The sequence below is a fragment of the Carassius auratus genome, unplaced genomic scaffold, assembly GCF_003368295.1.
Source record: "Carassius auratus strain Wakin unplaced genomic scaffold, ASM336829v1 scaf_tig00006522, whole genome shotgun sequence".
Classification (NCBI taxonomy): Eukaryota; Metazoa; Chordata; class Actinopteri; order Cypriniformes; family Cyprinidae; genus Carassius; species Carassius auratus.
This window is the reverse complement of record NW_020523762.1, coordinates 3,174-17,432: the sequence shown is the minus strand read 5'-3', so window position 1 is coordinate 17,432 and position 14,259 is coordinate 3,174. Positions and strand designations below refer to the sequence as shown.

General features: G+C 40.2%; 2 long non-coding RNA genes and 2 gene segments (V, D, J or C); all 4 read left to right on the top strand.

Annotated features, from left to right (window-relative positions):
* Nucleotides 1-1,342: 1,342 nt before the first annotated feature.
* On the top strand, nucleotides 1,343-1,834 carry LOC113071200 (Ig heavy chain V region 914-like). The segment is given in 2 exon segments: nucleotides 1,343-1,417; nucleotides 1,504-1,834. Coding segments are annotated over 2 exon segments (366 nt in total).
* A 199-nt stretch (nucleotides 1,835-2,033) lies between these two features.
* On the top strand, nucleotides 2,034-2,917 carry LOC113071208 (immunoglobulin heavy variable 1-69-2-like). The segment is given in 3 exon segments: nucleotides 2,034-2,073; nucleotides 2,476-2,490; nucleotides 2,586-2,917. Coding segments are annotated over 3 exon segments (387 nt in total).
* Nucleotides 2,918-4,177: 1,260 nt separating this feature from the next.
* LOC113071205 (uncharacterized) lies at nucleotides 4,178-5,854 on the top strand. The gene is made up of 3 exons (XR_003280057.1): nucleotides 4,178-4,543; nucleotides 4,647-4,725; nucleotides 4,940-5,854. It is a non-coding gene; the product is annotated as an uncharacterized LOC113071205 (long non-coding RNA).
* A 5,791-nt stretch (nucleotides 5,855-11,645) lies between these two features.
* Nucleotides 11,646-13,794, top strand: LOC113071204 (uncharacterized). Of its 2 annotated transcripts, XR_003280056.1 has the most exons (3): nucleotides 11,646-12,668; nucleotides 12,773-12,850; nucleotides 13,065-13,794. It is a non-coding gene; the product is annotated as an uncharacterized LOC113071204 (long non-coding RNA). The 2 variants fall into 2 exon arrangements; XR_003280055.1 differs by having other exon boundaries at nucleotides 11,646-12,850.
* Nucleotides 13,795-14,259: the final 465 nt, after the last annotated feature.

Here is a 14,259-nt window from a genome sequence, read left to right as displayed (position 1 = left end):
TTTGAGAGTTTTGAGCCATTTTTTCATACACGTTGTCATAATGATTATAATTCTAATGCATTTTATTTTATTGACCATAATATTATTGTTGTTAATTGGTGAGAGATTGTTGGTTAATTTAAGAAAAAAACTGTATGTACCTGAACAAAAGTAAATATAGATTAAGTAACATTAAAGTATAACATCTCAGGTGACGTATATAACCATGGTTGCTCGAGGGAACGAGACACTGCATTGAAATGCTATGAGGAACGCCTTTTACGTGAGCGACTCTGAATACCATGTACAATCCGTCCAATGGAAGGGCGTGACATCAGGGGCGGGCTGATGTAAATGACCAGGAAGCTATAAAAGCACATGCCGCCCCGCTGGCATCAGAAGCAAACACTGGAAGGGGTGCCGGGAGTATGTCATCGAGACGCAGCATCTCATTCCATCGAGGAACCATGGTTACATCTTTCTCCACAGGGCAACTCTGTGGATGTATGTGTCCAGTGCTCGAGCTGGATACATACAATTAGCTTCTTCTGGTCGTACTCCCGGAAGGGAGTGCATATTATGCTCAGTCTCTAGACACCAGAGGTGTAAAGCCTGAAGACTGAAGACACAGCTGTTTATTACTGTGCTAGAGATTCACAGTAAGACAAAAGACACAAAAGACACAAAAACTATGTGATCTCTGAGGGTCCTAGAAAATGTTTCAGCACACTTCACTTTTTATAATTAATACTCAGGGTTTTAGAAATTGATGTACACTTGAATAAATCAAGAAAACATTTATACAGTGTGTGTGTGTGCATTTATTCATATATACACACATATATAGATAGATTAATGTTGAATTCTGAAAATTTTCAATTCTATTCTAGAATTAATTTGAGCTCTACAGCAATCCAATCTATGTGAACATTTATAATCAGTTATATATTCAGCACATCAAGATTTTTGAATGATAATCTTTCTAGCAGATTTTCAGTCTAATCAGTGCAGAATCAATGATTATAGTAGTAAAGAAGCATTTTCATTCTACATGGTTGTGTTTATATTTATTTATCTTTTGCGTTTTCCTGTGTCTTTTAAAGAGTGTTATTAAAGACTGTTAGTTTAATTATATTCTTTGTCAAGCACATCATTACCTCATTACAGCCAATGTGAGACACTACTATGTCTCTGAACTACTACATATAAACATACAAGACATTTAAAGGCAGACATAGTTATGAAGGTCAATAAGGTCACAGAAAATGTAAATGTACCTTTAGGGGGCACCCTATGCAAACTTACTTCTCCTCGTCCTCTTTAAAAAACCTCTACTCCGTTGTTTGTGACGTTGATACTTTAGCCTGCTCTTTTCATAACATGACAATGGATATTGTGTCTAAACTGGGTTTTATCTTCATGTTTGCTATCACAGAATGTAAGATTGTCTTGAAAACCTGTTGATAATCAGACTTAGTCATGTGTAGTGTTGTAAATGTTAATGTTGAACTGTTTGTTTTTCAGTCTGTTGGTGTCAAACACTGACTGAGTCTGAGTCAGTGGTCATTAAACCTGGAGGATCTCACAGACTCATCTGTACATTCTCTGGATTTAGTAGTGACCCACACTTATCTTGGATCAGACAGACTGCAGGAGGAGGTCTGGAGTGGCTGGCATACATCTCATCTGGTAGTAGTATATACTACTCTCAGTCTGTTCAGGGACGCTTCACCATCTCCAGAGACAACAGCAAGAAACAGATGTATCTGCAGATGAATAATATGAAGAATGAAGACACTGCTGTATATTATTGTGCAAGAGAGACACAGTGATGAATACAGCTACAGTTCTGTACAAAATCCGAAAACAACCATATAAACAGTTCACTATATTTATATCCTCAGTGAGTGAATTAATTAAATATTAAAACGTTTCATTCCACATTTGTAATTTGAGAACCTGAAAAGCAACACAATCACTTGCAAAAAAAAAAAAAAAAAAAAAAAAAACCTGAAATGTTAACAATAAAAAATATTGAATAGTACATTGCAGCAATGATTCGATGCTTCCACAAGTGGGAGTCCCTAACTTACAGTGAAAACCTAGCAAACTTTTTTTTCTGAAAATGTAAATTGCAGAGACAAAAAATATATATATAAGAAGCAAATTCTAGAGACAAAATTTATATAAAGAACAGAGCCAAGAAATTAATATTAATTTAAAGTAAATGTGGTTAATTTGGAGTTCATGTGTAATTCTTGAAGTATTTCAGTAACACCTCCTCTTATTTCCACCCACATCTTACTTCAGCACTTTATATACAGCTCAAAAATGCAGCATATGCAAATTCACTCTCCACTTCACCTTTATATAAACACAATTCAGCTCAACAATTGGCAAACATAAAATGATCATTTAAATACACAGTATAGTTACAAGGCAGTCAAGGTTTTTAAACAATTAGTTCAAAAAGCATTTATCTGTTCATTATTGTAGTGATTTTCACTCAAGGTAAGTTTGACATTTTCCTTTTTTCTAGCCAATAGCATTCAATACACTAATGGATGCTCTACATAAATGTAATTAATTTATTTTTTATTCCACAGGTATCAGTGGTGATGAAATCCGGTTGGATCAGTCATCTGCTGAGATAAAGAGACCTGGAGAAACAGTGAAGATCTCCTGTAAAATATCTGGTTTTACAATGACAGACTACTACATGAACTGGATACGACAGAAACCAGGGAAAGCTCTGGAGTGGATTGGGAGAGTTAACCCTGGCAGTAGTTCTAGCTCTGATTATCTTATTTATGCAGACTCCATGAAAAATCACTTCACTATGAGTGAGGACGTGTCTCAAAGTACACAGTATCTTGAAGCCAAGAGTCTGAGAGAAGAGGATACTGCTGTGCATTACTGTCCTCGAGAGACACACTGACTCCATCTGATGAAGCAGCTCTACAAGAACTGACAGTAACTGAAGTGAGATGCTTTAAATTAGTTTGATACCTTAATCCACATGAACATTATAACACTGCAAATTTAATCTTGATTGCAATAAAAATGTGTATGGGAGAGCAGGGCCGAAAGTAGCATTTTTCAGAAAAAACATCATTTTAAAAGATAACATTGTAGACAGAGATATATTTCTGCTGTAGTCAGTAACTCATAAGTGTGGTCTAACAATACCAGGTGGTATTTTGTAGAAATGTAGAAAGACTTCAGTATAATTTCACTTTGAACATAAGTTGCACATTGTTACTTTCGACCCCATCGTTTGGGACGAAAGTAACACACAGGTGGGTCAAAAGTAACACAACAATTGTCATGGAACGGTCTGCTACGCCCTGCTACGGCATCAGATCCCTCTCTCCTGAATATTAGGACTGCATTTCCCAGTGTCCCTCTCCCCAATCATCCCCGTCTAACCCTGCTTAATTATCTTGATTACCTTTTAGTATTTTCACCTGCAACTTGTGTTCTCCCGTTTATATGGACTGCTCTCCCCTTTGTTATTTTGTGAAGTTTTGATTTACCCCTGGTCTGTATTGTTATTCTCCGTATTATCTCTCGACTTTGAAACCCGATTGATTAGACTATCTGAGTTCTCTACGAACGTCTGCTTGAGTTCCCTTTCATTGCCAGCCTGAGTTTATGTCAGCTGTTCTCTGTTTATTCACCTGTATTAATAAACTGCTGCAGATGGATCTAACTGACTCCGCCGTTTCATCACAGAAAACTTCACCAACTCAAGATCCAGCAGAGTTTCATCACCTCGCCAATGAGGTTTCATCCCAGGCTGCGGTGCTCGCTTCACATCAGCGGCAGCTGGTTAAACTAACCTCGCTCACAGAGGAACTCGTCAGGTTTGTTCAGGCACTAACCCCACAGATTGCAGCTGCTAGTCAGGCACCAGCTCCCACCACACCTGTTCCTCTGCTGCAAGTCATGAGTACAATCTCAAATAATCCAAGATTATCCCTACCAGAAAAGTATGACGGTTCACCCTCCACTTGCAAGGGATTTTTGTTGCAGTGCGAGCTCTATCTAAGCCAGCAGGCTCCAGAACATCGCACAGATGAGGGTCGCATCTTTCTCATCTGCACCCTGCTTACGGGAAAATCGCTGGAGTGGGCAACGACACTGTGGTCAGGAGGTCAGCTCACGTCTATTACTTATGATGCTTTTGTAACCCAGGCTCAAAAACCTTTGTAGTCTAAATTAGATTTAAACACAGTCATCTGAATAGCTAGATACTGTTAGAGGAAGAAATATGGAACAAATACTAAATGTATATATATGTATATATAAATATTTTCCATTTGAAATGGGTTACTTGTTAGGTAAACTAAATAGTTGAAATGTAACTTTAATTTTGATTGAGCTCTAGATCTGTGCAGGTGAGCAGCCAATCGAGCGTAATTAGGTCAAGCTGACTCCGCCCACCGAGAGATGCGGCATTAGAGAGAGAGAGAAAAAAACTTGAGAAACAACGTGAATTAGAAGCTGCGTAAGATCTTGATTTATTTCATTTGAGAGAGAACGCATGTGAAAACCAAACATTGTAAGTTATTTTGCAGACATTTTGTTGATAAATAAGTTTATTTCGAACTACTCACTTACTTACATTTTGTTGATTATGTGACCGTCGTCACGCTGAATTCCAGTGGAGTAGGCCATCATTGCGTCATCCGAGAGAAACCTGGAAAAAAAACAGAGAAATATCATTAATACACGAGGGAATCGGTGAGTTAGTAAAAATAAATAATTAATGTTTAGTATATATGTTAAAAAAATAGCGATTCAAGGGTGTATTGGTGTAACTGGAAGGAAAGAGGTGTTCAGTGAATGTACACGCTGTTATAAAAAATATGTACAGACATGTAAAGATTGTGTAGATTTAGTGAAATGTATGTAAAGTGAGGATTGATTAAGAATGTTGTTTTGTGTTTGTGCACAGGCCAGTTTTGTTATTTTAGAAATCTAGAATCTGGATTTTTTTCAATTCATGAAGATGGCGAGCCAACCGTAAATCGATCAGAAACAACTATCCTTTGTCTTTTTGGACATCTGTATCACTTCACTTTCGGCAGGACATCGCGTCGGATTTTTTTCTTTTGAGGTTTGAAACATCTGACATTTTCATTTTTCCTTTTGAGCATTGGATCACTGATTTAAAGGAACTGAGGAGACAATATCATTCTTTATTGTTCAGACTGACATTTTGTTTGAACTGTGCATTCAAGAATTACTGATACTGCATTGATACGCATTCATTTAGACTTTGTTTCGTATAAACAAGTGTTTACAGTGGACATTTGTACGTGTGACTAAACACAAGTCCTGACATTCGTGTTTATTTTATATTTACTGATCTTGAGTATACATTTGAGTTGTGTACATAAAAAAGGAGATCAGAAATTGAATGTTTATTACAATTTAATTTGCATTGGAGAGAAGAATTTTCTATGTCAAGGGTTAAATTTCAAATTCATTTAGCTTAATTGGTAAAAAGTAATATTTAAAGCAGATTTAATATTTCTTTTTTTGGTTTTATTTTTTTTTGTTTGTTCTTGTTATTTTTGCCCTTTATGCAGTGTCATTGATATTTTTTTTTCCCAACCAGTGTATCCTATCAATCGCGCTTACAAGTAAATTTTATCCAATATAAAGGTGCGCATTTACATCTATGTGTGTGTGTGTGTCTTGCCTCTTACGAGTTTCAGTCTCTTCTGATTTGGTCCTGATTTGCGAATTACAGTTTACCTACAATAACTGTTAAACCTTAGTGAGTTATTGTTTTCCCTAATATATGAGTTAACCCCTCTGTTTCATTTTACAAGACAAGGGTTACACTCATTTGTGGCGAGCCAGCCCAGGACACGAGGCAAAGGGAACCACACACACATAATTACTATAATTCACTTATAGTTCCTGTCTTGAAAAAAAAAAAAAAAGGTAACCGTTTTCAGTGGTTGTAGATATAGCGAAGTGAACAAATAGAACAAAATGGAGGTTGTAGAAAAAGAGTGCGTGAAAGTCCCAAATGCTATTTTAATTAATGGCATAACCGGAACCGAAACAGATGAGGAAATATTGGACTATGTGAAGCGGTACGGGTCAATAAATAGAACAATCCTAGTAAGCGATCCTAGCTTAGAGACAGAGAAGTCTTTAATAGTTGAATTCAACTCAGGACTAGCAGTGCAAACCCTACGGGCAGAGCTTCCCTACGTCCAACAAGCCCAAAATGATCCTGATGTCTCTTTCTGTGTTACAGCCCTGTCAGATACTTATGTTCAGAAGCTGGGAAAGACCACAACCCAGACTTACCTCAGTGAGTTGGAAACTTTGGCGAGACATAGTGGGGAAAGTTTTGAGGATGTTCTGAGGGGCATGTTAGTCTATATTCAAGAGGCAGTTGTGCCAAAACCATGTGCTGAGCCCACCCTTGTCGAAAATGATGACACTTTACGTCCCCACTCGGCAGATCCACCTCAAACTGATTCCATTCCTAGGCAGTCCAGAGTGCCAGCAAGTGCTGCACGACCTCACACAGTTCCAGCAGTAGCTGCAGCGCCATGCTCAGAATCTCCACCACTCACGGTCACTGATTTAAATCCACCTGCAGTACAAAAAGTTGTAGTGGAGCATCTGGTGCGCACTAGTGACCTTGCGATATCTGGGAACTCCCCTTTGCGACTCCGTGCATTCTCCGGGCGAACTCCCAGCCCACCGAATGAGGTTAACTATGAAACCTGGCGTACCAGTGCTGAACTTCTCCTTCAAGACCCAATGGTCTCAGATTTACACCGAGTACGCAGAATCTGTGAGAGTCTTCTATCTCCAGCAGCAGACATTGTAAAATCCCTCGGTTCTACAGCATCACCTTCAGCTTACATTCAGCTCCTTGATTCTGCCTTTGCACCCATCGAAGATGGTGACGAATTATTTGCCCAATTTCTGAACACATTTCAGAACCCTGGTGAAAAGCCATCCGCTTATTTACAGCGATTACACGTGGCCTTACAGACCACCATGCGACGTGGTGGAGTGCTTAGCTCAGAGATCAATAGGCATTTGCTTAAACAGTTTTGTCGAGGATGCTGGGAAAGCTCCCTGCTTTTAGAGTTGCAATTAGAGCAGAAAAAGAACTCGCCACCATCCTTTGCCGAGCTAATGACAATGTTACGTGTTGAGGAAAACAAACACGCTTCAAAAAGTGTGCGGATGAAACAGCAATTGGGAACTTCTAAGCAACGTGTAGTAGTACAATCTCAGACAGCTATCGGAGATGACGTGACTCAGTTACATTCTATCACTGCTCAATTGGCAAGTCAAATAACACATCTCCAGAAGCAGCTTGCAGTACTAACTTCAAAACAGTCTAAGGACAAATCAAGTCCTAAGGCGAGTGCTGTCAAGTCCGTGAGTAAACAAAACATAAGTAGTCCTAAAGGAAAAGACAGAGTTTCGGACAAATCGCAGCCAGCTAGACCCAAACCGGGCTACTGTTTTAGATGTGGAGAGGAAGGGCACATAGCCAGCTCCTGTTCAAATGATCCAAATCCCACATTAGTGACAGAAAAAAGAAACCAACTCACGAAGCGGCAAAATGAATGGGATTTGCAGTATGGCAGCTCCAAGCCACAGTTAAACTAGCAGCAGTTCCTGCTACGGGGCAAGCGGGAACTGAAACCAATTTAGAGTGTCCCAAACCACATAAAGTGTTGATGTCACAAGCACAGGTGAACTCACGGCAGTCATTTGTTCCCAGAGGGTTAATTGGGACTAGATGCACCGCCCAAGTTGACATAGCCGGAATGACATGTGACTGTTTGCTTGACACAGGCTCACAAGTCAGCACCATCACACAGTCCTTCTACAACAGAAATCTCAGTGACCAACAAATTCACCCCTTAGACAATTTGCTTGAAGTCGAGAGTGCAAATGGTCAAAACGTTCCCTACCTTGGATACGTTGAAATAACTCTTACCTTTCCCAGAGAATTTGTTGGGGTCAGCATGGAGGTGCCTACCTTAGCTCTTGTTGTCCCTGATCTTCCTTCTGCCTTTCAGCCATCTATATTGATTGGCACAAACACCTTGGATGAGCTGTATAAGGACTTTTCGCAACAAAAACCCTGTTACTTTTCACCCTCTTACGGGTATAGGCAGGTTCTTAAGATTTTAGAGTTACGTCAAAAACAAGGAGTGGAGGGAAACGTTGGGCTAGTGCGTTTACCTGAGAAGCAATCGCAAACAATTCCAGCTGGTCAAACCACAGTTCTTTGTGGGACAGCTTGTGTACAAGGAGTGTACCCTGACAAATGGGTAGTACTCGAACATCCATCCTTTTCTTCCCTACCTGGTGGCTTGATTGTTAAGACCTCTGTAGTTACCCTTGGGGACACTAAATCCTGTCGCTTACCTGTAGTAATCTCCAATCCCACCGCTCACAACATAACAATTCCTCCTAGATGTGTTATAGCTGAGTTAAAAGCCGTCCAGTCTGTGATCTCAAATAAACAGTCCAGCAAAGAGGATGAAGTGGAGCCCATTCCAAATTCCTCCCTTGAGTTCAACTTTGGAAATTCGCCCATCCCACCTAGGTGGAAAGACAGGCTTACTGGACAGTTAAGGGAGATGCCAGAAGTCTTTTCCTTACATCCCCAAGATTTCGGGCGCACTGATAAGGTTAAACATAAAATTAACCTTGTGGACGAGACACCATTCAAACATCGGCCAAGGCCTATACATCCGGAAGACATGGAGGCCGTAAAGAAACATCTGCAGGAATTGCTTGATGCAGGAGTCATACGAGAATCAATGTCCCCCTATTCCTCACCAATTGTTGTCGTGAAGAAAAAAGTGGTGACATTAGATTATGTATAGATTACCGGAAACTAAACCAACGAACTATAAAAGATGCCTATGCACTACCAAAATTAGAGGACACTTTTATGGCTTTGGTAGGATCCAAATGGTTCTCAGTACTTGACTTGAGGTCTGGTTTCTACCAAATTGAAGTGGAGGAGAAAGATAAAGCGAAGACTGCATTTGTGTGTCCTGTGGGGTTCTATGAATTTAACCGTATGCCTCAAGGTGTTACTAACGCGCCCAGCACCTTTCAGAGGATCATGGAGAAGTGTATGGCAGATATCAATCTCCGTGAAGTTCTTGTCTTTATAGATGACATAATTGTGTTTTCCAAGGATTTGGAGGAACATGAAGAAAGGTTGCTGAGGGTCTTAAAGAGGCTCAAGGAATACGGTTTGAAACTTGCCCCAGAAAAATGCATCTTCGCACAGACCTCGGTCAGGTATCTTGGACATATAGTGTCAGACAAGGGAGTGCAGACAGATCCTGACAAAGTAACAGCAGTCAAAACCTGGCCGGTTCCCAGAAATTTAAAAGAGCTTCGGTCCTTCCTAGGATTCGTTGGTTACTATCGTCGCTTCGTTAAAGATTTTTCAAAAAAGATCAAGCCTTTGAACGACTTAACTACGGGGTATCCTCCTTTGCGTCAGGGCAGTAAGCAGAAAGGCAATGGACATTATCGAAATCCAAAGGATTTCTTCAACACTAGGTGGACAACAGCTTGCCAAAGTGCATTTGATCAAATCATCGAGGAACTTACCACCGCCCCCATATTAGCCTTTGCTGACCCCAAACTACCATATATCCTGCACACAGACGCAAGCACCTTAGGGTTAGGTGCCGCCCTATACCAAGAGCAGGATGGACAAGCAAGAGTTATCGCTTATGCAAGTCGGGGACTTTCGTCTAGTGAATCCAGGTACCCTGCCCATAAACTAGAATTTCTAGCGTTAAAGTGGGCAGTCACTGAAAAGTTCCACGACTTCCTTTACGGTAGTACCTTTACAGTAGTGACAGATAGCAACCCCTTAACCTATGTTCTTTCACTGCTAAGCTTGATGCAGTTGGGTATAGGTGGTTAGCAGCACTTTCCACTTATAATTTCAAGCTCCAGTACAGGTGTGGGAAACAGAATGTCGATGCTGACGGGTTGTCTCGGCGACCTTATCCAGAACTCTTTGTAGAGGACACTTCTTGCAATGAGGAAAACCAAATTCTTGACTTTGCTGAACGGCTCACTGCAGAAGCTGAAAAGGAAGAAATCAGCAGTGAGGTAGTAAGAGCCATTTGTGACAGTCGTCTTACTCAATGGTCTGAGTTTTCATGTGACTCACCTGCTGCTTTCATCAGTTCCCTGACAATGCAGACAGCCGCAGTGCCTGATGTTTATTTGCAAGAAGATCAGTGTGGAGGACTACCAAACCATCGCTCACCTATCTCCTTCAGAAATCCAAAAAGGCACAACTGGCCGATCCCTGTATTAGAGAAGTCATTACCCAAATCCAGACTGGTGAGACTCCATCAAGAACTGTCCGTAATGCTCTTCCTAGACTACCTTTCCTTCTTAGGGAACGAGAACGTCTGGAGTTCCAAGACGGAGTCCTTTATCGAAGGAGAAGTGTGGCTGATAAAGTTATGTATCAATTGGTTTTACCTGAAGAATACCAGTCTGATGTGTTGAAGCATCTGCACGATGACCTTGGTCACATGGGCATCGATCGTACTTTGGACTTGGTGCGGAATAGATTCTATTGGCCCAAAATGGCTTCAGACATAGAGCATAAGATAAGAACTTGTGGGAGATGTATACGGAGGAAAGTCCTACCTGAAAAAGCAGCACCACTCGTGAACATTGCAACCAACCGCCCTTTTGCAATTGGTATGCATGGACTTTCTCACTCTTGAGCCGGACCGTAGTAATACAAAGGATGTGCTAGTAATAACAGATCATTTACTAAGTACGCCCTTGCTATTCCAACCCCCAAATCAGAAAGCCAAGACTGTCGCGAAGTGTCTGTGGGAGCAGTTCATATGTCATTATGGCTATCCCGAACGCCTTCACAGTGATCAAGGCCCCGATTTTGAATCGCACTTGATCAAAGAATTGTGCGATATCGCTGGGGTGCGTAAAGTAAGAACAACCCCATACCATCCGAGGGGAAATCCTGTTGAAAGGTTCAATAGAACCTTGTTAAATATGCTTGGAACCCTGGAGACCAAGAAGAAAAGCTGCTGGAAGGAGTACGTAAAGCCACTTGTACACGCATACAACTGCACCAGAAATGAAACCACTGGATTTAGCCCCTACGAGTTAATGTTCGGACGACAACCCAGGCTCCCAGTAGATCTAGCGTTTGGATTACCTCTCAGAGATAAGGCAAATACGACACACTCCCAGTATGTAAAGAACCTAAAGTCAAGTCTTGAGGAGAGTTTCCGGATTGCAGTTGAAAACTCCCAAAAAGGATGGCTGAGAAAAATAAGACTCGGTTCGACAAACGTGTGACGGCATCTGAGTTGGACAAAGGCGACAGAGTTCTTGTGAGGAGTGTTAGACTGAGAGGAAAGAATAAACTTGCAGACAAATGGGAGGAAACCATCTATGTAGTGTAGACCGTTATTGGCGATTTACCTGTTTACCAAATATTCCTGAGTTTCAAACTGGACCAACTCGACACTACACCGTGACTTGTTGCTTCCCTGCGGAACCACTTTCTCTACGTGAGTGAACTTGAAACGCCAAGCCAGTTCCCAGATGCAAAACACGCAGTAAAGCGAATGGGTGAAAGTCCTGAAGAAGATATTTTTGATTCGGAAGAGGAAGTTTATCATTCAGTGCCCCAACTGGAGTTTGTAGGCGAATCTTTCACAGTTCATACTTCCAAAGAAATTCAACCTGGAAAGGAGGACATTGCCCAATCCTTGGGAACAGGGTTACTGAAAGAAACGCCAGAATTAGAGGAGGAGAACTTACCTGTAAACCCTGAGGAGAACTTACCTGTAAACCCTGAGGAGAACTTACCTGTAAATTTTGAAGTTCAATCTGAAAGAGAAGAAATTGCTGATTCAACTCATGTAACTGGCTTGGAAGCACAAAGCCCAAGTTTCAATAGGGAATCTTCTGTGCCAAGGTTCAGTTCGGTTGAAGAGGAATTAAATGATGCTGAAAATATGGAAACCGACATGGAAGCCATCGAATCAGTACATTCAAGAAATGAGTTAAGGAGGTCTGTTCGGACAAAAGAGAAACCCAAAATCTTGACTTACCCCAAATTGGGAAACCCTTTGATAACCATAGTTCAGTCCCTTCTTCAAGGCCTAAATGAAGCCTTTTCAGAGTCCTTGCAAGAGTGTCCCCGTACGAGCTGTTCTGCAGCACAGGATTATACTGGCAATATGCAAAGGGACTTGCATGGTTCTATGGGGGGAGGGTGTAACCCAGGCTCAAAAACCTTTGTAGTCTAAATTAGATTTAAACACAGTCATCTGAATAGCTAGATACTGTTAGAGGAAGAAATATGGAACAAATACTAAATGTATATATATGTATATATAAATATTTTCCATTTGAAATGGGTTACTTGTTAGGTAAACTAAATAGTTGAAATGTAACTTTAATTTTGATTGAGCTCTAGATCTGTGCAGGTGAGCAGCCAATCGAGCGTAATTAGGTCAAGCTGACTCCGCCCACCGAGAGATGCGGCATTAGAGAGAGAGAGAAAAAAACTTGAGAAACAACGTGAATTAGAAGCTGCGTAAGATCTTGATTTATTTCATTTTGAGAGAGAACGCATGTGAAAACCAAACATTGTAAGTTATTTTGCAGACATTTTGTTGATAAATAAGTTTTATTTCAAACTACTCACTTACTTACATTTTGTTGATTATGTGACCGTCGTCACGCTGAATTCCAGTGGAGTAGGCCATCATTGCGTCATCCGAGAGAAACCTGGAAAAAAACAGAGAAATATCATTAATACACGAGGGAATCGGTGAGTTAGTAAAAATAAATAATTAATGTTTAGTATATATGTTAAAAAAATAGCGATTCAAGGGTGTATTGGTGTAACTGGAAGGAAAGAGGTGTTCAGTGAATGTACACGCTGTTATAAAAAATATGTACAGACATGTAAAGATTGTGTAGATTTAGTGAAATGTATGTAAAGTGAGGATTGATTAAGAATGTTGTTTTGTGTTTGTGCACAGGCCAGTTTTGTTATTTTAGAAATCTAGAATCTGGATTTTTTCAATTCATGAAGATGGCGAGCCAACCGTAAATCGATCAGAAACAACTATCCTTTGTCTTTTTGGACATCTGTATCACTTCACTTTCGGCAGGACATCGCGTCGGATTTTTTTCTTTTGAGGTTTGAAACATCTGACATTTTCATTTTTCCTTTTGAGCATTGGATCACTGATTTAAAGGAACTGAGGAGACAATATCATTCTTTATTGTTCAGACTGACATTTTGTTTGAACTGTGCATTCAAGAATTACTGATACTGCATTGATACGCATTCATTTAGACTTTGTTTCGTATAAACAAGTGTTTACAGTGGACATTTGTACGTGTGACTAAACACAAGTCCTGACATTCGTGTTTATTTTATATTTACTGATCTTGAGTATACATTTGAGTTGTGTACATAAAAAAGGAGATCAGAAATTGAATGTTTATTACAATTTAATTTGCATTGGAGAGAAGAATTTTCTATGTCAAGGGTTAAATTTCAAATTCATTTAGCTTAATTGGTAAAAAGTAATATTTAAAGCAGATTTAATATTTCTTTTTTTGGTTTTATTTTTTTTTTGTTTGTTCTTGTTATTTTTGCCCTTTATGCAGTGTCATTGATATTTTTTTTTCCCAACCAGTGTATCCTATCAATCGCGCTTACAAGTCAATTTTATCCAATATAAAGGTGCGCATTTACATCTATGTGTGTGTGTGTGTCTTGCCTCTTACGAGTTTCAGTCTCTTCTGATTTGGTCCTGATTTGCGAATTACAGTTTACCTACAATAACTGTTAAACCTTAGTGAGTTATTGTTTTCCCTAATATATGAGTTAACCCCTCTGTTTCATTTTACAAGACAAGGGTTACACTTTTGTCACCCTATTCAGGGAAGTGTTTGAGCATCCAGCTCTCCGAGGCGGAACGTGAGAGGAGAAGGCGCAATCATTTATGCATGTACTGCGGTCAGGCTGGTCATTTCAGGGCTTCCTGCCCGGTGAAACCCACTTCTCGGAACCCCGCTACGGTGAGTTCACGTTCACTCTCTTTTCAAGCTCTCATTGTGGATATTTCGTTAATTATGTATGGGCAGGTTGTAAAATCGAGGGCTTTTATAGACTCGGGAGCTGCTGGAAATTTTATTGACCCAACCTTTGCAAAAACTCATCAA